The sequence below is a fragment of the Syngnathoides biaculeatus genome, chromosome 5, assembly GCF_019802595.1.
Source record: "Syngnathoides biaculeatus isolate LvHL_M chromosome 5, ASM1980259v1, whole genome shotgun sequence".
NCBI lineage: Eukaryota > Metazoa > Chordata > Actinopteri > Syngnathiformes > Syngnathidae > Syngnathoides > Syngnathoides biaculeatus.
This window is the reverse complement of record NC_084644.1, coordinates 6,094,778-6,118,373: the sequence shown is the minus strand read 5'-3', so window position 1 is coordinate 6,118,373 and position 23,596 is coordinate 6,094,778. Positions and strand designations below refer to the sequence as shown.

The window sequence follows — 23,596 nt, the reverse complement described above, 5'->3', positions numbered from 1 at the left end:
TGCAAATGCTAAATGAGATTAAAAAGAGCAAGAAAAAAAAGGTGTTTTATATTTTGGAACCGTGCACATGAGGATGGATGGATTGATTTTTAGTATGCTGAATATTTAATTTGTAATTACATTGGGTGATATTGCTTGGAGGAAGTGTGACACGTGTCCCGTCTGTTTACAAACAACATCTAGCAAGCAACAACCACAAAAATGGACTCAGGTTTTGCATCGTGCCTGTGATCTAATTCCAATGGAAAATAAACAATTTCAAAAAGAATTTAAGCGTGTCCCAATCGTCCTTTGCGGCTATTTACTGGATTGTTTACAGGCTTGTTTGCAACGGGTGACATTTTGAGACGTTGCTGAACTCGTAAGACGAAATAAGAGAATATGTTTTTGCAGCTGAAGATCAGAGCTTGCATCATATTTTGCCGAAAAGGGAAAATAAGAGAAGACGGAGGGTAGACCTAGAAAACAGATGTGTGTGTGTGTGTGTGTGTGTGTGTGTGTGTCAGAGTTTCCAGGGTTTAGCTTTGTTTTTATGAGGCTCTGTGTTTTTTTTTTTCCATTTTTTTTTCATTTAAACACGTGCTCAACTTTATAATGTTAAATAATGGCGACGAGATTGCAGGCGACAAGCATGCACATGCAGACGCAGTTTTCACAGCAGCGTTTAAATGTTCCACACGTTTGAAATTCGCTGCTGATGAACAAATGCAAACATTTGAACGAAAATATGAAACCTGAGTCTGTGTTGCCATGGCAACAGAATCCAAACAATCCTAAAAAGCGCTTTAAAACATAAAAGGTGACCCTGAAGTCAGGCAAAATCAATTTGGGAAGTTTATGGTCACACACAAACAAACTAATAATAATAATAATTTAAAAACAAACAGAAGGCAACTAAAAAAACTGTTTACCACCTTTTAATCATCCACAAATTATTTATTTTTTTTAAGCATACATTTATGAGCGGCGCGGTGCCTCAGCTGGTAAAGCGTTGGCCTCACAGTTCTGAGGACCCGGGTTCGATCCCAACCCCGCCTGTGTGGAGTTTGCATGTTCTCCCCGTCCCTGCGTGGATTTCCTCCGGGCACTCCGCTTTCCTCCCACATCCCAAAAACATGCAACATTAATTGCCAGACTCTAAATTGCCCCTAGGTGTGATCGTGAGTGCGGCTGTTTGCCTCCATGTGCCCTGCGATTGGCCGGCAACCAGTTCAGGGTGCACCCCGCCTCCTGCCCGCTGACAGCCGAGATTGGTCCAACCACTCCCGTGACCCTTGTGAGGATAAGCAGCTAAGAGGATGGATGAATGGATTTATGAGGATTTATCGCTATACCATTAAGAAATAATTCTGGGATGAAAGTTTCGCGGTCACAAAAAAAAAAATAATTGAGTTTAGGTAAAAGTGTAAAAAGAAAGAAAGAAACGAAAAAGAAAGAAAGTGACTCACCTGTCATTGATGTGTGAGGGAGCTCTGCTGCAAGCCTTCGTGCATCGTGGCACTTTTCACACTTCTTCACTATCACGCAGTGGAAAACGAAGTTCAACTACTTTGGTAAAAACATGTCAGATAGACTCTGATGTGGTATTGCTTTGGATCAAGATCCGTTTGTCCATCCTGGACAGTCGCCGTGGACGTTGATGGCAGCCAAGTGCAGAGGCAGGTTGGCGCTGTCGGGCTGGTAGGTGAGTTTCTTCACAAAAGCAGCTTACTTTGGGGCGTCATTCTTCATTATTGGTGACATTAACACGCGTCATGTCTTCGGAGTCCTGAGTTATACTGAGCAGCCAGGACAGAGAGTACCGCATTCCTGACCTTTCATAAGTTCCATTCCTGGTTTTGTGTCTATAATGACACATTTCTATTTTGTCAGAACTCTTCTGGGATCATGAAATCTAAAAGACTGATTTAAAAAAAATCTTTCTGAAGCATATTTAGTCCAGAAGATTTTGGTTGAACGCTCATTTGTGTCAGGACAGAAGCAAAAAATTGCCACCGCTGAATTCGTAGATCTGCAATTTGGATTGAAATCCTGTTTTGACTGCAAAATGTGCTATTAATGTCCTAATTTTTCAAAGTTTAGATTATCATTAGACAACATCACAGTTGGCGGCCTAATTCCCGATCAAAAATGAATAAAGTGCAGTAAAACCTTCATTGGGTAAGATGTAATGTATTTCACATGAGTTCAACAAAAACTATACTTTAATGTTTCAAAACAAATGTTCGATGCAAATGTATTGTACTGTACATAAAAGTTAAGTGCAATTAAATTGTACTTTTTTGAGAAAGTAAAAAAAAAAAAAAAGTACCACACTGGCTACACAACAAGCTGTGTTCTGATAGGTTGAATGGGACGCGTGTTTGAAATGTTATGAATTTTACCGGTATTTGTTTCAGTCATTAGGCGACACGGTGGCGCAGCTGGAAAGCGTTGGCCTCACAGTTCTAAGGTCCCGGGTTCAATCCCGGCCCCGCCTGTGTGGAGTTTGTATGTTCTCCCCGTGCTTGCCTGGGTTTTCTCCGGGGACTCCGGTTTCCTCCCACATCCCAAAAAACATTAATTGGACACTCTAAATTGCCCCTAGGTGTGATTATGAGTGCGGTTGTTTGTCTCCATGTGCCCTGCGATTGGCTGGCGACCGGTTCAGGGTGCACCCCGCCTCCTGCCCGTTGACAGCTGGGATAGGCTCCAAGCACTCACCGCGACCCTTGTGAGGATAAGCGGCTAAGAAAATGGATGGATGGATGGTTTCGATCATTATTCCGCATTCTGCAAGCGCGAGCCTGCGTACCCCCTGCGGTACACCAGACTTTGAGGCGATATACACTTCAAACTGAATGACCAGTTGGTTGGGGGGGGAGGGGGCGAGGCGGGTGGAGGTGGGGGGAAAGTAGGGGGGATTGGATCCCTCCCAAAAGTTAGCGAGCTCCTCATTGGCTCATGTAGCAAGTTTAACGACACAACCCCATTGGAGGTACTAAAAGATGACAGCCAACAACACTGGCTGTTCAAACCGCGCTCTCACAGGCCTTTGGTCTCCTGCCACAGTTTTCCTCCCCGTCATGTCGTACTTATCTCCAACGTTTGAAATAGAGGTTTGCGAACGTTGTTTTTCAAGCAAAGGCATCGCCCCATCGGTTGAGGAAGACGGCCGAAAACGCCTTATAAGTCCAGCGAGTGCGCTCAATTTCCACATTTGGCTTTGATCAGACCGGGCAACAAGGATCCTGCAGCGCGTGAGCGGACTCCCATGTGTTCCGGTCTTTACTCACCCTTCAGAGTTCACTCGCAGGATTTCTCAGCACTGCTGTCAAAGAGATGTGATGAATTGATCGGGGGCCAAGAAGGTCACAGCGAGTGACATCTTGGTAAATTTTCTTTTTCCTTCACAGCAAAGAACCAGGCCGTATATACGTCAACATGTCTTAATGATGATCTAATGTCAATTCCCGACACATCCAAAGGCACGAAATATCGTATGTACAGTATCTGGTTCAGGAGGGTGGGGTGTGGTGAGGGGGTTAAAGGTTTTCCTCCTTGACCCCAGCACCGATGACCTAAACTTTTTGAGTTTCGTCCTGGTTAAGGTGGAGAAAGTCGTCTCCCATGAATGGTATGATGTCAAAAGTACACGTAAAACGGGCATCCGAAATGGACTGGTGTCATCAGGAGTTAGAAATGTACCGGTACTGTACAGCTGCGTATCATCAGCATAGCCCTCGAACTTTACCCTGTGTTTCCCGATGACACTGCCGAGAGGGGGCATGTACAAATTGAATAACAAAGGGCTTAAGATTGAACCCTGAGGCACACCACACTATTTCATTGACTTTTGAGAGTTATGGATCGAAGCTTACCATAAAAGTTCTCTCAATGAGGTAAGATTTTAAAAAAAAAAAAAAAACTTGTGTGCAGCAACTAGCCTTTGTAAGCTTCTGATTGGTTTACTGACAACATTTGAATTCATTGACGAAACACCTGCAGATATATTTGAAGGCAAATCAGAAACACTTTTTTGTTCATCACTTGTCACATCGCTGTCTGCGGCGTCATGGCCGAGCAACGGGAAAGCATTGGCCGCACAGTTCTGAGGATTCGGGTTCAATCCCGGACCCGCCTGTGTGGAATTTGCATGTTCTCCCCGTGCCAGGGTGGGTTTTCTCTGGGCACGCCGGTTTTCTCCCACATCCCAAAAACATGCAACATTAATTGGATACTCTAAATTGCCCATAGGTGTGATTGCGAGTGTGGGTGTTTGTCTCTATGTGCTATTGGCTGGCAACCAGTTCAGGGTGCACCCCGTCTCCTGCCCATTGACTCCTGGGTTAGGCTCCAGCATGCCCCTCGACATTTGTGAGGATAAGCGAGAAAATGGAAAAAAATTAACATGCCGACACTCGACAACTTCCATAACTATAGGAAATGATTATGCCATTCTTTTAAATAATGGTTTATGAAATGGGCAAGGATGTAAAAAAAAATCATTTACAAAAATATAATATTTACATTTAGGAATCTTTGATCAATCAAGATAATGCTTTTGTCAGAAGAAAAATTTGTTGGCTTCACTTTCTGCTCAACATGAACCCCAAAGAAATTTCATCTGTTCTAGTAGGCTTTCGCTTACATTTTTTTATATCTAGCAGAAGCCTGAAGGTTTCGAACAAACTCTGCCTGATATGTATGAAGACAAATTGGCCATGAATCCATAAAGGTATGTTTTGGTGCAAACACAACAGATAGCACAATGGAATAGGGGTAACGGTCAAGGTGGCCGCAATTATGAAAAATGAACAATTCACGTGTCAGTGTGAGCACAAAACCTTGAGAATTCTGCCAGAAACCAAAAACAAAAGAGTCAAGAAAAGCCTACTAGAAGAACTGAAATCTACTTGTGCTAACCAGAGGCCCTGTTTGTGCTAACTACCATTTAACTACCATTTGCATGTGATCACTTCATTCTGAAGCACACAGCCACAGTGAATAAGAGGGTGTGTACACTTGTGCAACCTCCGTTGTTCATTTCTATTCTGGTGGGAGAACTATAATTTCGCTCAGGCTCATTTTTATACCCCCCTCCCCACGAAAAAAAAAGCTGTCATTTAAACGGGTGTGTATTGTTATGTTTGTTTTTGTTTTTTTTTTTTTTAAACACTGAAAAAGTGACGATTCCATGATGTCATTGAATGCCTCATCCCGCAGGAAGCCCATCCACTCCCAACCCCTATTAGCCACTGCCGCCACCTGCTGGCCAGTCGTACGTAGTGGCACTCATCTCCACTCCTTGTGGCACTTAAAGGACGTACTCGTAGTACAGTATTCCAATGCATTCTATTCTTCTCGTATTCAAGACAAAACGCCTCAGATACTTTTAAAGCAATACTCCAAATTATGTATTTTTTCATTTATTTTGATAGCACATGTAGAGACTGCACTGGTGAATTTAGTAGTGTGTGTGTGTGTGTGTGTTTTCTATCTCTGCGACAAAAAAAAATCAAAGGGGGAAAAAACAATGAAAGGATGTTACTGCATCGCGACTGTCTAATTGTTAGAAGATGGCTGTAAAGTAATTACACGGGGTGCCCCCCCAACCCCACCCCCGCCCCCAATTTGTGTGTGCGCGTGTGTCTGCCTATCTTCCAGCAATCTTCCATATTCCGCCGCGAGGCTGATGTGAACTGCGCGCTTTAGTGCCGTCACCCCAGCCCCGACATGCTTTGCTCTTTTCACACCTTCTAAACAGTCCACAATGCGATTGCCGTCATTGCGCTTTATGACGGGAGGGGGTGGTGGGTGAAGGGGTGGGACACACACACACACATCCACATCACGGCTGCAGGGCGTTTAAAGGCCCCGACAACAAATAACACGCTGGGATCAAACCAAATTACATTTAACACATATGTAATTACATTTGTAAAAGATGAGCTTCCCAAATTTTGGATCCTTTCAATTTGTATTCCATCAGAATTGGAAACAATATTTTCTCTTTTAAAAAAAAAAAAAAATAGGGACGTACCTTATTAAATTATCAAAATAAATATTGTGTAATAAAATCCAGTGGTTAATGCATCCCCCCAAAAATAGACGTATTTCTTTTTTTATATATTTATTTTAATATATTCTCTTTTTTTCAGTTCAGTCACGTAATTATTTATACAAATAATTAAAATACGTCTTTGGGCGAACAAAACAATACATTATAAGAGCGGACAATTTTGGTTGACTGTGTACATGTTCTAAAAATGCATTACATTAAGCTTAATAATAATAATAATAATAATTACATTTCCTTCATACTGCTCAAAAAATGGACTCCGACTATTTTTTTGAATGTGCATTTTGCTTTCACAATAAGAGGACATCTAAAACGCATGTAAAAAAAATAATAAAAATGAATGTAAACATTGCAAATAGGTAGCTGAAAGACATTCAGGTAGTCTAGGATTTTTTTTTCATGCAATTAAAAACAACATCAACAACAACAACGACGACAGCAAATGATGTCGTTCACGTTACTTAACACATGAGAGAGACGAAATAAACACCCAACATTATTTGACAACACAAACTATGGACAACAACGTGTAAGAGAATAATAAGGACGGGACCCCCCCTCCCAAAAACAAAAACAAAAACAAAAAAATAGCCCCCCCCCCATCCCCTCCCCCTGTGTTTCACAGCTCCAATCGGTATTATTAGGGCACTTAACTGTCTCTCCGCCGGTCTTTGTTGTCTTTCTTCATCTTCATCCTGCGGTTCTGGAACCAGATTTTCACTTGTCTCTCGGTCAGATTGAGCAGTCTGGCCACCTCGTACCTGCGGTCCCGCGGCAGGTACATGTTGTACAGAAACTCCTTCTCCAGTTCCAGGATTTGGTGCTTTGTGTAGGGGCAGCGCTTCTTTCGGGTGGGCTTCGCGTGGAGCCAGTTGGACGACGGGTTATCTGCATGCACGTGCAGAACAAAAGACATGATAATCTTTTCTTTTTGAAATTATTTTTACTATTATTATTCCCCGCATTCCATATCAACGACCAACATATACATACCTGGTCTATGAATAGTGTTATTAAAATATAAATACACACATAAGACCATTTTTTAATCAACGTGCTTTTAGGACAATCTGTAGTCTGATTTTACCTCTATTGTGTTTTTTTTTATTGTGAAAATGGCAAAACGTTTCCTGTCTGTAGTGAATTATGGGAAGCACTTTGTCAGAAAAGTGCAATATGAATAAAATTCCCTGGCAAAAATAAACAAGCCTCGCCTTGTACATGCATTTGGCTCCTCTCCAAACTTACTTGTAATAGCATATAGTGTACTATAAAACGTATTATAACGATATTGCACCCAAGGATCTCTATAGTGCCATTGTGCATAACTCGTTATAGTACTTCTAAATATGACAATGGAATTATTTAAATAATAATATTAGCATTGATATTCAAGAGCCATTTCGTTATCATTTTTAACCAATGGATCATGTTTGGTTCCGTGTAATCACAAAGATTGAGGGCTAATTAGTACCCAAAAGTAAATGCCCGTTTGGGGTACAAGTCACATAAATCCATTTAGGTTCACTGAAAAATGAAAGCGTTTAATATGATCATTGAGATGGGTTGCACATTCAAATGCGCAAAGTAAATTGCTTAACTGTCCCATTTTTTTCGTGGAAAATAATCAAACGTAATATTTTAGTTTATGTTGAACCACGTGTGCAACTGATGTTTGAATAAAGTAAATTCAAATGACAATTTGTTAGTGTACTATGTGGAACCTTTGGTTTTAAGATACACAATGGGAGAGAGAAAAAACTCCCCCCCACCCACCCCTTTTTGTTATATAAGGATATATTTTCTTGATAATGTCTGGACCGAAACCAAATTGAACCGTACCCATTTTGGCCCCGAGCCCACGGTTGAGGACCAATGCAAGCATTTTTATGAATGCAAACGCTGCATTGTGACATGTGTCGTCGTGGCAAATTCAAATGCATTTCACTGCCAGGGACTAGTATCAAACATGGTGTTTTTTTAAAAATATCTTTTTTGCCAATGAGAATTTGGTGAAGTGGAACATTATGTTTTGGCGAATAACTATGAAAAATGGCGAAGTGTGCACACGCGCAGCAGAGTGCATAAATCGCAAAAAAATATCATCAGCCAATGTTAAAATCCCTATTGTTTCAGCCACGTCGACATTTTTGGGCTGAAATCGCAGCAAATTCGAGCGAAGGCCTGCGTCAAATCTCCGCGGAATGAAGTAGAAACACGATAATAATAATAATAATAATAATATTGCTACTAATAATGAGAAGAAGAAGAAGAAGAGCGCGTCTCTTACCGGCGTCCAGCTGCTCCCCGCCCTCCCCGGCCGAGGGGCTCTCCGGCACGGACGGCTTGGACGTGGACGTGCCCTCGCAGGGGACCTCCGCCCGCAGGGCCGCGGCGCTCTCGGCGTCCGACAGGAGCGGCGCGTGCGTCTCCAGAGTCGTGCACTCGCCGCCCCCGATCAGCGGCTCCGCTTTGACGTCGTAGTGCATGGCGGCCGCCGACGGCAGTCCGGTCAGGCACAGGGACGCGGATACGGGCTCCAGGGCCCAGGAGCGCGAGAACACGCCGTCGCCCTCCCCGCTGCCGGTGTAGTGCTGGTGGATGTAAGTCGGGGTGCCGGTCGCGCAGGGCGGGTGCGCCGCCATGGGGGCCCAGGAGGGGCCGAAAATGGACGCTTTCTGCAAAGGGCAAGCTTCCTGGCCGCCATATTCGGCCAGCATCGCCTGCTCCACCCCTGCGGCGGAGACCGGGAACCTCGCCGGCGCGTCCTCCTGCAGCTCGGGGACGACGCCGGCGTCCGCGTAGTAGCTCAGCGTCGACATGGCAACGACGACAATAGGGACGGCTGGGGGAGAGCAAAAGAAAGGGGGAAGAAGAAGAAAAGGGGACAAAAAGCAAGACAAAACAAAACAAAAATCAAGAACGACGACGTTAGAATCGTGCAAAGCGGCGCGCGCGGCGTGTCATTGCGTGATATTGCGCCTCGTCGTGCACCATCCGTGGCCGCTTAATGCAAGTTGAGCGCGGTGCACATTGTCCACGCGAGGATAGGGCGCCCCGAACACGTGACCGTGGGACAGAACAATAAATAATAAATCAAGCCCGCTGCTGCTGTGCTGCCGTTGCTGCCGCTGCCGGTGCTGTTGCTCCCTTTTTCGCCGGGCAGATTTTCATCGCGAATTCACTCGCATTTATTGGGGCTGCGCGTGTTTAGCGTTATTCGCTTTTATAAGCAATAAAACTTATGATTTTTTTTTTTTTGTGAGGGTGTGTATGTGTGTGTGGGATGTTTTTGTGAGGAGATCCTTATTTATGAATGAAACGCGCTCGTCGGTGCGTTCGTAACGTTTTTAGCTTCCGAGCGAGACGTCGCCGCAAATAAATTGGAGTTCATTAACATCTAAGAGGCTTATTAATCGCCGTCGGTGAAACACTCACAGGCCTTTAAAGGTTATGTGCCAGCTACTTTAGCCAAGAAAACCCTCATCGGTGGAAAAGAAAACGAAAAGAAGTAGGACTACAAATGTTTTTTTTTTTCCAGTCGTTGTTTTGGTTGAACGTGAGCCTGGTGAAATATTGTATGAATACTCAAAATAAAATATATTGTGCTTGAATTGGGGGGGGGGGGATTTATCAGGACTTCAACAAAACATGGAATTAAAATATTTTTTGAACTAAGTTGCGTGTATATTTTTAATTAAAAAAATTAATGAGAATTTAAAAAGATACAATAAAATACGGCAGAAATTATTTTTGTTTTAAATCTGTATTTATAATGTTGTTAATCTGCATATATGAAACATTACAATAACGAGGAAGAAAAACACTTTTTAAAATGACTTTGCGATTTTTATTATTTGCCCCCCAAAAATCAACACAGTAAAAAAAAACATTTATTAGCCCCTGTTGTGTTTGCAAATGTGCACGTTATTTTAAAGAGATTTCATAAAACGATCAAATTCCAAACAAGCTTGTGTGTCTTAAAAAAAAAGGAGGGGGGGGGGCTCGTTTACGATATTTACGATAGCAAAGCAGGTCCGTGCATGCAAGCCGTGGCCGGTTCCCCCCATGCTGTCTCCCCACCCCCACCCCCGCTCTCCTCGGGCCCAGCAAAGTCGGGCGACCTTATTCGGGTGCCATAACACCCCCCTCCAACCTCCTTTTTTTATCGCGGGCAATTGGGGTTGTTTTTCTTCAGGTTACAACCTGGCTGTCTCAGCTAAATATCCCTGAACCCCCCCCCCCCCCCTAATAAAGCTCGGCCTTTGTTTCCTTTCTGAGGTGCAAAGCAGACGCATCCGGCGCTGCAACTGCAATGATCGTAACCGAGGCCTTGTCTGAGCTCACTCTGCCGGAACCTTCTTCCCGACGAACCGTGCACACACGCCCAATCGGATTATCTTAAACCGTAGGCAAAAATAATAATAAAAAATATCAGCGAAATGGCAGTGACGTCACTGCGCCAAAACCCCACCGAGACGCGCAATTAATAGTCGGGGATCGCTTTTTACGCACGACAATAAAACATAATACGGCGCTTGTGGGAGTAATGTGTTTTATTTGCTTGCTGCCAAATTATTAATAAGCACAGTGGCTAAGGAATAGAAATTCACTTTTTTTCTCCTTTCCTTTTTCTTTTTCTTTTTCTTTTTTTTTCAACGATACGCGACGAGTTTTTACTGAGGTAATCAAGGCAGTTTCCTGTTGTGGGACAAAAGTTCATATATAGCCCAACAACATGAGACTACCTAAACCACTCCACAGCCCACGCGTCTCCTCTTCTTCGTGGGGAAGGAAAAATAATAATACTATTAATATATACAAATAAATACATTGCAACATTGCGCCATTTGACGCCTTTTAACATCATATCATTTTGGGAATTGCCATAACAGACAATTTGTAACATTCAGTCTTTGGTACTAAAATGCGTTTGAACATTTGATTAACTATTTTTTAAAAAAATGGGTTTTGTGTGATTTGGTGTTATATCTTGAAATCGTTTCATTTTGTCATGAGGAATTGTTATCAAATTCATTTTAATATATTTTTTTCACGGTGAGATAATCACATCACGCCTTTTATCACTTAGTCGCTGGGAAATAAAATGTAGTTGTTATAAAATATGCATTTCAACATGGAGTCACTGGGAGTCAAGACGCTTTTTAACATCGTGACATTACAAAAGACAACAAAAAAATTATGCATTTTAAAATGTGTGTACATTGGGAGTTGGAATTAAGTACCAATAAAAGATACATTTTACAAAGTTTTTTTTTTCGTCATTGGGACTTACAGCTGTGCTCATAAGTTTCCAAACCCTGGCAGAATTTCTGAGATGTGTACCATTATTCAAAGAAAACATGAGTGATTAAGAAAAAATGTGTTTTTCCCCAATAAAAAACTGTTATTAATGTACAAACGCAGCAAAAAATCATTTAACGAAAGAGAAATGAGGTAAACAATGGAAAACACTCGTTTAGTCATCACTCATATACTACCCCCCAAAAAGTGTCAATATTTCACAAATATTATGAAAAGCATGAAAACGTTTGAGCACAGCCGTAATAGAAAAGATGGATTGTGTCACTACATATTAAAAAATCATTTTAACATCGTGCCATGGCGAGTTCCGTTCGAATCATAATAATATGTCATTTGCAATGAAAATGCATTTTAACACTGTGCCATGAAATGAAATATGGATTTTAACATTTTTGGCATTCTAAAAAAAATGCATTTATTGGGAAATGTGCAACAATAATCGGCGTGGATCGTTTATGACGATCGTGGTGTCGAGCAGCAAAAGTGCAAATAGTCATTGAAATTTTTTTTTTTTTTTTTACTGACACCGACTGAGCAGAACCGCGCATGCAGACGATAATCACATTTGTGAACATTTCAAACACAACGCTTACAAATGCCACTGATATAAATACACACTTAATAAGTTAGCCTTGTTTGGAGGGCGAGGGGGGGGAGTCGCTGGGTTGCTGTTCACCCCCCACCCCTCCTCCTCCCTCCTCCGCAGTCCGGTGGGATGAAGATGCGCGTCCGTCCGCCTCGCAAAAAAAAAAAAAAAAAAAAAAAAAAAGTCTCAGGAGAAGGCGAAGTTCCCGGACAGCTCCCGGATCCTGTTCTCCCGGCTCATTTTTTTCAGTTTCATCCTCCTGTTCTGGAACCAGATTTTCACTTGCCTGTCGGTGAGGTGCACGCTGCGGCTGATCTCCAGGCGTCGCTCCCGGGTCAGGTACATGTTGAACAGGAACTCCTTCTCCAGCTCCAGAGTCTGGTGCTTGGTGTAAGGGCACCGCTTCTTCCTGCCACTTTTGGCCGTCAGCCAGTTAGCCGGACTCTCCGCTTTGCTGGCATCTGCTCCCACCACCCCCACCCCACCACAAAAAAAAAAAAAAAAAAAAATCAAAACAAAAAACAAAATCGTTACAAAATGCACGTTTGGACTTCATCCAACAGGTGTGAACCATTAGGAACATGCGAATATGCAAAATATGTCATTTTGGAAATGCAACCGTGCTCTTATTTTCTATATCCTCCAACGTACTTTTCACTTTAGCCTTGACGTTGATGTTTAATGTTCCACAAAGTACATTTTTTGTGACTGATGATACGTTGCAGGCACACTCATATTGTCACTATATGTCAATGATTATTTTTGTATTTATTTCCTGGGAAGTAACTGCATATCCAAAGCATATCAGATCATACAACCCCCACCCACCCACGATCAAACTAAATCCATGTACCGGCAAGTGCTGTTTGTTTTGCTCACTACACTTTGTGTTGAATACTTGCCCGTGCATGCAAAGTCGTCTGTTATTAAGACATAAAACACAAAAGCCTGTTCGCGAACGCTGTGGCTGGAAGCTGTCCAAGGCAAGCAAGCCACAAGACCAAGTGTGATACAATGAGACTTTGTGTGTCTTTATCTGTCTTGTGGGTGTCGCAAAAAAAGCAACAACAACAACAACAAAAAAAAAAAAAAAAAATGAAAATGTGACTCGTGTGGGTGCAGCAGCCGCACAAAAATAGGCAATAAGCGTGATGTGTGCAATAAACACAATGCGGTCGTTCTTTCCTTTTGCTATTACCATGGCCACTGCTTTCTTTGTACCGGCTTCTATTCTCGCTGCGTGCAAATAAACGATTCGGACGTGTCGCCCTGCGTCTTGCGCACCTTTTGCGGGCTTTTCTTCACACTCGGCGCCGCACGCGTCCGCAGGCTCCGGGGACGACGAGCCGTCGCCGGAGGACAGCCGGCTGTCCTCCTCCCGAACCGGGGCGACGCGGGGCTCCGACGCCGGCGCCGCCTCGTGGCTCTCCCGCGGCCCGGAGGGAGCCGGAAGCGGTCTCGGCGGCAGGAAGTTAGCGGCGGTCGGCGGGGCTCGGTGGTAAAGCCCGGAGGAGGCGTAGGTCTGCGACAGGCGGAAGTAGCCCGGCACGGGCACGGTGCCCCCGCCGCCGCCGCCGCCCGCGGAGCGACACGGCGCCCCGGGGAAGGAGAGGTCCTCGGCCGGGGCTCCTTTGGGGAACTTGTCGGACTCGTACAGGCAGTAGGCGTTCTCCTCCTTGATGGCGCCGGAGAAGGAGCACTGCTGGCCGGCGTGCTGCTGCTGCTGCTCCAGCCTGCACGAGCGAGACGCCTCCTGCGGCCACGTCTCCGTCCCCGGAGCGTAGGCGGCCGAAGGGGGGACGCCGCTCGGCGCGCTCCCCTCGCCGCGCTTGGCGACGCCGGCGAAGCAGGTCGAGCCGCCGGGGAGTCCGTACGAGTATTCCGGTGGCAAATAGACGCCGTTGCCGTGGTAATAAGAGCCGCAGTCGCCCCTGACGTTGATGAGCGAGTCCACGAAGAAGGGATTGGCAGCCTGGCTGTTGGGACATGTCATGGCTGCGCTAGGCTGAAGTTCGCCCTTTCTGCCCGACATTTCTTTGCGCAGAACATCGCGCAGTAATTAGCGACGCGCACGGCTGCCGGCAGCCAATTAAAAGAGCGGGCGGGCTGCAGGCTCCTCCCCCCCCCCGCCGAGCCGATCCTCTCCGTCGTATATTTTCTTTTAAGGTTAAGTCAAGAAAAGTGCACGCAAAAAAAAAAAAAAAAAAAAAGAGGGGAGGTGGTGAAGCATTGTGGGTAAAATATCATTATTTGAATAAGGGGGTCTTGAACCGTGAGCGCATCGTCTGAACCCGAGTCGACTGAAAACTGAGGAAAGAAAAAAAAAAAGTCACGTATAACGCGTTGCTTTATGGCCGCTTTTACAGCATTGTAAAAAAAAAAAAAAAAAAAAAAAAAAGCAGTAAAGGTGCATCGCGGCACTTCCAAAAGCTCCTCGGTGTCTTCCACGAGAGGACTTTTGACCCTTCCCCCCGCCCCTTCTCCTCCATTTTGGCCTCGGCAGGAATTGAAAGTCGTCTTGGTGGACGAAAACGAATCCCGCATTTGTCCACGCTCAACAATTCCTCACGTGCGTGTAAAATGCTTCAGTCGCATTGACGAGCCAATGAAAACATTTTAGTTTTAGTTATTAGTGCGCGTGCGCACATCAAAGGCGCTCCGAAATGACCGTGAAATGTGTTTCAAATATTGACATCGCTTTAATGTCGTATGGTATGGATAGAACATATTTCGTTGTAGCCTTAAAGATAGTAACACGCTCGAAATCATAACAAGATAATTATGATCCATAATTGTCCCCCAAAAAATCTTAGCAGTTCCGTTTGTGTTTGGTTATTTTTTCTCCAGTTTCTTTATACTTGTATAACATTATTCGTAAACTTGTATTTTGTGTGCCTCAATTGTAGTTAATCCTTTAGTTATGAAGTCAGAGTAATTTGTGGTGTTTAACTACAAACAAAACGTTTAATTTAAAAAAAATATTCGAATTGTGTGCACGAGTCACGAAAGAAAAACGCTCGGATTCACACGAGATGTGGTTTTGGTTAGTTTTAATTTTATATTTAAAAAAAAGAAACAATGATCATGGAGATGTTGATTTTGTTCATTCATGCTGAATTAGATTGTATAACAATGTATATTTAGTAGTTTTACTTCTGCAGAATTCGTGAAATATTTGCCGTTTTGAGGAAAATATGAGTGCAGGGCGACTGTTTTATTATTGTATTTGTGTTTTATTTAATTATAGCTCTGTTGCGAATGGACTCAGAATCCAAATTTTTAAAAAATACAATAAACGCATTTTGCCCGTTTTCTTGAAAGAATACAAACACAAATCTTAAAAATTACGCTTGCACAACCCCATTCATACCAAGTATGTAAACTCACTTTGTCATTTTAATCTTCTTTTTTTGTGAGTTGTTACGGCTGCCATGTACGACGGATGATTAACTTTTGATTTTTATCACCAACATTTTGCTCTTTTGAATCTTGACACGTCACGGTTTGCCAACGAAACAAATGACACACCCAGTCATAATAATAATAATAATAGTCATAATAATAATTACAATAATGATAGCATGTGAGCACATAAAAATCTACAATACGAATCCAGTTCGGCATTTACAAGTGTTGCGGCTGAGAAGTGATGAAAAAAATCCTGCATGTCGTTAACAAGGCCATAATATTTTTTGCACTATCTCCAGTCACAATCTGCACATTTCAATCAGCTCAATATCACTTTGCTAACATGATAGCATTATCGCCAAGGGTAACCGCCTCCATTGTGTTTTGTTTTAAAGGAGATAAATTTCAGGGGAAAAAAAAATATGTATATTTTCGAACCGGTGTTCTTACCTGGAAGGCGTCAACCTGCAGTCTTTTAATCTGAAAGAATCAAACGGCATTGACATTGATCCGTGGAGCGCCCCCCGGTGGCCGAAAGCGAAAAGGCCTCGCCGCTGCACCACAACACCAGCAACAAGAAAGAAGGGGGGGGGGGATATATATATATATATATGCAGGATATTCCTGCAAAAAAAAAAAAGATAAATAAAATGGAAATAAAATCCCGCCGTGCTGACGCTGCAGCGAGGCGAGGCGTCGCCTTCGGTGTTGCGGCCCTTCTTATTTCGCAAGCTTCCTCGCAGTCGCAGTTAATAACCTTGGTTCTCAGACGCTTTATTGCACTCCACTCCAAACGCTCCAGACGAGTCCGCCTTTTTTTTTTTCTTTTTCACCCCCCACCACCACCCTTTTTTATGGCCAAGTTACTGGAGCAACTGGGAGGATGAGCAGCAATCAAAGCGGAATTCATGGGAGTCTCACAGGATGTTCGGTATAAGGAAGCCATATTATCTTATGGCAGGTCATTCAGGCGCTTTTTAGGAGCCTGCTTCTGAGGGAAAACCTCATTTTTACATCTGCAAATTGGAGATTTTTTTTTTTTTGGCCTTTCATTTACCACCACTGAAACCGTGCTGGTGAAATAAATTGGCTTGAGTGATCTCCGCACGCGCACAGGTAGCGTTTTACCGAATAAACAAAAATCAGAACCTGCAGAGACCTTTCTCGTTTGGAGATGGGAAGGTCCAAATCGCACAAACAGACTTTCCATTTCTCACTAAAACGTGGAGATCCCCCCCCCCCAGCCCACCCTACCCCACCCCACCCCACCCCACCCCCTTCTTCTTTCTATCCGCTAACAGGCATGCTAGGTCAAAAATCAGCCTGCAGGAAACGCCCGAGCTCTTTGTAATGGATATCAAATTAAAAAAGCTGCGGGCGGATCCTGTTACACAAGCTCGGGAGGAGCATTTTGCATACGTGCCGCAATATAAAACAAATATAAGGGGCTTAGTTTCATTGCAGGGATTTAGGGGATATGCATACAGTGTATATATATATATATATATATATATATATATATATATATATAGTAAACGGGTCACATATGTATATATATCTATATATAATTAATATATATTACATTATATTATTTATAGATGTATTTATATTTATATATAAATGGGGAGAAGGGGGAATATATATATATATATATATATATATATATATATATAAACGGGTAAACGGGTCACCTATATATATATATATATGTATATATATAATTATTATATATTACATTATATTGTTTATATATATATATATATCCTTCTCCTCATTTATATATAAATAATATAATGTAATGTATAATAATTATCTATATACATATATATGTAATCCGTTATAGATAGATAGATAGATAGATAGATAGATAGATAGATAGATAGATATAGATAGATAGATAGATAGATAGATAGATAGATAGATAGATAGATAGAAGATTTCCTTCTCCTCATTTATATATAAATAATATAATGTAATATATCATAATTATATATATGTACATATATATGTGTGTGTGTGTGTGACCAATTTACAATTTGTATCAACATTAGCGCTCAAGGAGATGTCAAATATGGCAGCAGCATGAAAACAGCACACACACACACACAAAAAATTCACTTCCAGACAATGCACAATATGCAATATATATATATATAGATATATAGATAGAGATATATATATACTGTATTTGCACAATCAAATATTAAAAGTACCAATAAAACAATTCCAGTCCTCGCGTGCGTGTAAATGTGAGCATACAAATTTGGGGGATGAACATAAGAGCCTTTTTTTTTTATCACAACAACAATAATAATAATAATAATAATAATAATAATAATAATAGAGAGTGGGAGTAGGGGAAGAGGATGGGTGGGAGGTTTAATGAGAAACTGTTTGGACTTTTGAAGAGTTCCCAATGGGGTCGTGCAGGTGTCCGGGGGGGGGGGGTTGTGGGGGTGTCCAGGTTCTATAGCAGCGGGTTGCTGGTGTAGTACTGTAAACGGTCTCTGTTGAGTTTCTTCTCCTTCATCCTCCTGTTCTGAAACCAGATTTTCACCTGCCGGTCAGTCAAGTTGAGCATCCGAGAAAGCTGCAGCCGCTTCTCCTTGTTGATGTAAACGCTGAAGAAGAACTCCCTCTCCAGCTCCCTGATTTGATATTTGGAGTACGGGCATCTTTTCTTGCGCGTCTTCTGGGCACCTGATGACGAGAAGCACCCAAAAATAATAATAATAATAAAATAAAATAAAATAAAATAAAAGTTCACTCAGGACCATTAAGGGGTTAGAAACATCAGCGGGGTCGCGCCCTGCACTGCATCCGAACAAATGAACGGTCACGTGATGAATTACAAATAAAGTAAAATAAAAATAATTTTGAAATCATCATAGCTTGTCGAGACATATATAGTGGTATCAAGTGCAACTTTTTTTTTTTTTTGAACAGTCCGCTTTAGGTTTCAGGTTCAGGGTTGCACGGATGGCGGCGGGGGCAGCTGCAGACGAAATCCCTGGAAAGCCCACTAAATTTGTACACATATTACTCGTGAAAATGATAAGCAGCTCTTAAAAGTTGGATTCGCTGGCTTTTCAAATTGTTGATATGTGGAGTGGATTGGGAGAGGGGGAGGCGAGATGCACGTTAATTCCGCGTTTAAGTAGCTAATTAACAGCTACAGAAGGCTTCAAAAGTAGACGTTTTAAAGACTTTGGGAAGAAACCGGAAGCAAAAATAAAGATTGGAGTCGATTTGCCACTTCAGTGGAGTTTTTGTCTGTGCATAAATGAAACTTGTTGCACAAAGAAGCCGCTCATTTTTTTATATTGTTTATAATGTGATGCAAAAGGAGAAATTAGCACCTTGCATATTATTTACAGGGAAGGCCAATCATGCAGTTGCTTGCTTTTGTTTACTTTTATTTATTGTTGAGCGTCATAATAGAAATGAGTGCTGTTTGCATCTTTTCCAGTTACGTTGCACGATTATGTTGTTGAGTAACTCGAACAACATGAATTTTTTTATGTAAATGTCAAAGTGTTACAAAAGTATAATGTTTTGCTAGTCAAAGCTGTGGAAAGTGCACGAAAAGTGCTTGAGGTTTGAGTTATTTGTTAAATAAACGACAAAAGACTCTGAAAGTGAGGAAGAGGCATTCAGATGCTGGATAATTCCACGCAAAACCGTGGCAAAAGGTGAGAATTTATGAATTAATGTTTATGAACAGGTTGCTAGTGTGCATTTGTGCATTTTAAAGTCAACTTTGTGTTCAAATAGTTGAGTGACTGGGTGTCGAAAAAAAGTGAAAAAGTGCCTTGACTTGAAATTCCTCACGGCCAATTTCAAGCCCAAGCACGTGATCTTGTCGTTTATCTTTTTTTTTTTTTTTTTTTTGGGTGGTGGTGGGGGCCCTCCATAAAGCTTAAAGACTGTTTAAAAAGGAGCAAATAAAAGTTCTTTTATAAGAGCAGCGACTCACCGCCGCCCTTCGCGTTCCGGTCCTCGCCGAGGCCGGGCGACGACTTGGGGCTGCAGCTCTCCGCCGTGTCTGAGCCCGGAGGTGCCGGAGGAGGCGGCGCGGTTCCGGTCTTGGCCGCCCCCGGCCTGCCTCCGTGATCGTGGCCACCGTAGGCCGACTCGAAGAACTGGTCGAAAGCCTGCGGCAGGACGCCGTTCCTGGCCGCGCTGCCGTGCGCGAAGCCCCCCGGCGCGGCGGCCGCAGTCGTCGAGGACCCGGAGGGCGAGACGCCTTTCCCCGGAACGTCGACCCCGCGGGGGGTCGTCGTCGGGCCGCTCCAGCCGTCGTCGCCGTAGCAGTGCGCGAGACTCCCCCTCGCGTGGTGCCACTTGGCCGCGCCGTCCACGGCGTAGTCCCTGAACGCCACGTCCCTGACGGACGGAACCTGAGGAAGAGCCGACGACTGGTACGAGTACGCCACCGGGCACGAGGGCTGACCCTGGGCCAGGTAGTGCGGGAGAGCCGCGAAGTCCGCTCCGGGCACGTAGTAGGTGCAGCTGGGCAGATACATGTTGGGAGCGTCAAAATCCATGCTGACGACTTTCCTTCAGCGCGGACGCATCCTCACGTCGTCGTCGCCGAGCGAGCGACTGAGCTGCAGCGGAGGGGCCGCGCGCGACCTGAGCTAACGCGCGCGCGAGCGAGGCGAGGCGAGGCGAGGCGAGCGCGGAGCAGGTCTCAGCCCAGAGCGGGCCCATGTGACCGCCGCTGGCACCGAATGACACGCGTGCCCGTGCGTGCGTGCGTGAGTGACGTGACGTGACGTGACGTGAGAGGCAGAGGCTCTCCCTCAGCTTGAAAGTCAACCTTTGGCTGCAGGGAAAAAAAAAACATACCGGGAGAGGGTTTGGAGGGGGAGGGAGGAGGAGGAGGAGGAGGAGAGGAACATCCACGCAACATGTTTTGGAATCAAGCACTTGCGGATTCGCAAACGACATTCACCCACCCACCCCCACCTTCCACCCCACACCCCCCTCTTTACCTTTTTCTCGTCGTTCCAGCCGCTCTCTCGGTTCCTGTTGGAAGAAGTCAGAAGTGAACTTTGCCCTTTGGCTAACGTTATACGTCAATCGCTCGCGTCAAGGTTAAGGAGGTTTTGTTTCCCTACCATTTTTTTTAAATAACCCAAATCATATATATATATATATATATATATATATATATATATAAAGTGGAATTTAAAAAGTAATTTTAAAAACATTCTGTCGTAATATTAATATTAATATAAACTTCCCAATTTCTTTATATGCGTGTAGTTTATGGTCACATAACCCGCAAAGATTCTGGGAAACTACACAAATTTTCTTCGTTAATTTAAATCCCCCATCTTGTTTTCTGAAAACGCTCAATAATTACTTTTAATAATATATATATATATATATATATATATATATTTTTTTTTTTTTTGCATGGTTACGACAAAAAACAACAACACACACCTTGACACTGCGTTTAATTTTTGACCGGCAATGCAAACGCGCACTTGCAAATGTTAAGTGGCAGCACTTTTATTAATTATGTAATTTTTCACAGTGACGTCACGATCAATCGACCTGTGCGCGGCTGACACAAATATTGATATTTCGAATGCATTGAAATTGCACAACAAGGCCTTGAATCACTCATAGGAAACAACGAGAGCACTTTTCAAACATTCATGGAATATTTATCATGTTCAAAGCCAATTTTAAAAGAAACCAGAACTCATATTTACGACGCATGAAAACTCCATAGCAACAGTAATCAACAATTTATAGCGTCGCGTGGGTTTATTTTGAAGTGGGTCCCAAAGTTCTCTTCTGTCTGTGTCGGCATCAAAATGTTTTTAGGCTTCAAACCGAGGGAAAGTTGAGTGGTCGTATTTTATTTGGAGGGGACTTTTTGCTACACAATACTACACTACCAAAAACACTACAATCCCAAATAATAAATACTAGTGCTGGATAAGTCTGGAAATTCGCGAAGAAAGACCCAGTTAATATCCTGTCACTTGGGAATCACATTATAATAAGTTATTACAAAGCTTATACACGTCAACTGCCACATTTGTATATATAGTAGTAAATAAAACATGCTCGATGTACAACGGAGCCTCTCAAAGTTGTCAAACGGACAATTGTGAAACAGGTGCACCCACCGCCACCCACCCACCCCTCCCCCCGTGGTAGTGGGGGGGGGGCGTCAAGAGGGTCCGTCGTGTAATGCGAGACCCTCTGCCAAAAATAAATCAAGTCAGAAATGTCAGAAAGGCTTCGAGGATGGCGATGGAAATGCAAATGAAGTCGGCCACGAATGTAAAAAAAAAAAAGGGTTTTGAGAAAGTTGCTCAAAAAGAATCATAACGGCAATGATGATTGTTTGACAATACACATATTGTAGTGGGGAGGGGATAATTATCACGATATTTTATGCTAACTTCAATTCTAGAGCCCTTTAAAAAGCAGCTGCTAGAAATGATGCGTGTAAAAAAGATGCTACACAACCCCATAAATTACAAAATGATAAAAAAATAACAGCAAAGAATAAATTCACTTTTTAAAATAAATTCAATTAAAAACAAACTCCTTCAGCACCTCTTTAGCCTCTATGCAGATATGCATACAAATTTTCAAGAGGATAATTGTACATATTATTGTTATTATTATTATTATTATTTAGTTTGGCCACAGTCGTAATCATAATAAAATTGTTTGCAGATATTACTTCATATTGGATGGAAATAAGAGAAACCTCCAACTCCCCTCGCCCCCCCCCCAAAAAAAAATGTTAAGATTTATACAATGTCAACAAGCAGAAATTACAAACTATTTAGCAATCATTATTAAATATGCATAACACCCCAGTATGAAAAATCAAAAATAAAATGCAAGGTTAGAGGTCATGAAAAAAACAAAACAAAACTGACTAGCATTTATTTGAGTGAACAGCAATCGATTGGTAAAAAAATTGAGTTTGGTAGCAAAAACACAGAGGAAAAACTTTTTTCCCCTCTCATTTTCTTTTCTCTTCAGTGAGAAATATGAAAATATTTGTGTCCTATTGATCTAAATCATTTCCAGGGCTTTCCTAGACCACACGAAATGAAGTGGGAGGCCAAATTTGGCCCCGAGGCCCTGAGTTTGACACACCTGGGACAGCTCGAAGGAGACACAGAAACTAAACGATTTTGCAGTGGAAATCCAATTTATTTTGCAGTTAGCATTATGTTTTTGGGAAGGTTTAACATTCCCCATATTACCTGTATCATATTGAATGAAATGTAAATCATGTTTATTTGGTTGTTTCATGTGCGGTGATGGAGTACACGCAGTACTTCTCAGTTTATGATTGAGATACGACACAAGTCGCGACACGCAGATCTTGGAACCACGCAAAACACAGTCCAAAAGTCCTAATTACGTTTTCTGGACAGAAAAACACTTCTACGGCTCGCAATTATAAAATCATCGTGTGAAAAACTTATAAAAACAAGAGCGCGCACGGTTCCATACCTTCATTGACTTGTCAAAACTGGAAGCCACTCAAAAATACCAAAACGTATGTTTTCCCGCCTGCATTTGGGAGATTTTGTTATGGTCTGATGAACATTTCCAAATTGTAAACAGTCAATGGAGTGTGTTTATACATATGTATATACATATATATATATATATATATATATGTATATACACATATGTAGTAATATGTGTACACCCTGACAGTGCTCGAAGCGCTTTCCAGAGACTCACATTCACCCCATTCGCAGTCACGTTCGGGCAGCGGGCAGCTGGTGCCGGGGTCCCCTTGGACCAATTGAGGGTTTGCTCTCAGAGGTGGGATTCGAACCCCCGAGCGCTTTGTGATTTTAACTTCCATAAAAAGCAGGTCACCGAACGACCCACTGTGCCGACTCGGCAGGCGGATGTAGCGTAAAAAATACCTCCGAGGTTCTGTTGGAACTGGCGGCACTAAAGATGACAGGAAAAGCCGACTAGAACATAAACTTGCATAAACATAAACCATCCATTTTCTTTGCCGCTTATCCTCACGAGGGTCACGGGGAGTGCTGGAGCCTATCCCAGCTGTCAACGGGCAGGAGGTGGGGTACACCCTGAACTGGTCGCCTGCCAATCGCAGGGCACGTGGAGACAAACAGCCGCACTCACAATCATACCTTGGGGCAATTTTGAGTGTCCAATTAATGTTGCATGTTTTTGGAATG

At 42.9% G+C, this 23,596-nt stretch overlaps 3 protein-coding genes across 3 annotated transcripts; all 3 read right to left on the bottom strand.

Annotated features, from left to right (window-relative positions):
* Positions 1–6,710: 6,710 nt before the first annotated feature.
* On the bottom strand, positions 6,711–9,202 carry hoxa9b (homeobox A9b). Its single transcript, XM_061820391.1, has 2 exons — positions 8,352–9,202; positions 6,711–6,949 (listed from the first exon to the last, which is right to left on the bottom strand). The coding sequence occupies exons 1-2, from the start codon at positions 8,881–8,883 to the stop codon at positions 6,711–6,713; spliced, it is 771 nt and encodes a 256-aa protein (XP_061676375.1). The 5' UTR covers positions 8,884–9,202.
* Positions 9,203–11,208: 2,006 nt separating this feature from the next.
* Positions 11,209–14,130, bottom strand: hoxa10b (homeobox A10b). Its single transcript, XM_061821226.1, has 2 exons — positions 13,257–14,130; positions 11,209–12,433 (listed from the first exon to the last, which is right to left on the bottom strand). The coding sequence occupies exons 1-2, from the start codon at positions 14,002–14,004 to the stop codon at positions 12,159–12,161; spliced, it is 1,023 nt and encodes a 340-aa protein (XP_061677210.1). The 5' UTR covers positions 14,005–14,130; the 3' UTR covers positions 11,209–12,158.
* A 3,712-nt stretch (positions 14,131–17,842) lies between these two features.
* Positions 17,843–19,958, bottom strand: hoxa11b (homeobox A11b). Its single transcript, XM_061820324.1, has 2 exons — positions 19,357–19,958; positions 17,843–18,080 (listed from the first exon to the last, which is right to left on the bottom strand). The coding sequence occupies exons 1-2, from the start codon at positions 19,925–19,927 to the stop codon at positions 17,848–17,850; spliced, it is 804 nt and encodes a 267-aa protein (XP_061676308.1). The 5' UTR covers positions 19,928–19,958; the 3' UTR covers positions 17,843–17,847.
* Positions 19,959–23,596: the final 3,638 nt, after the last annotated feature.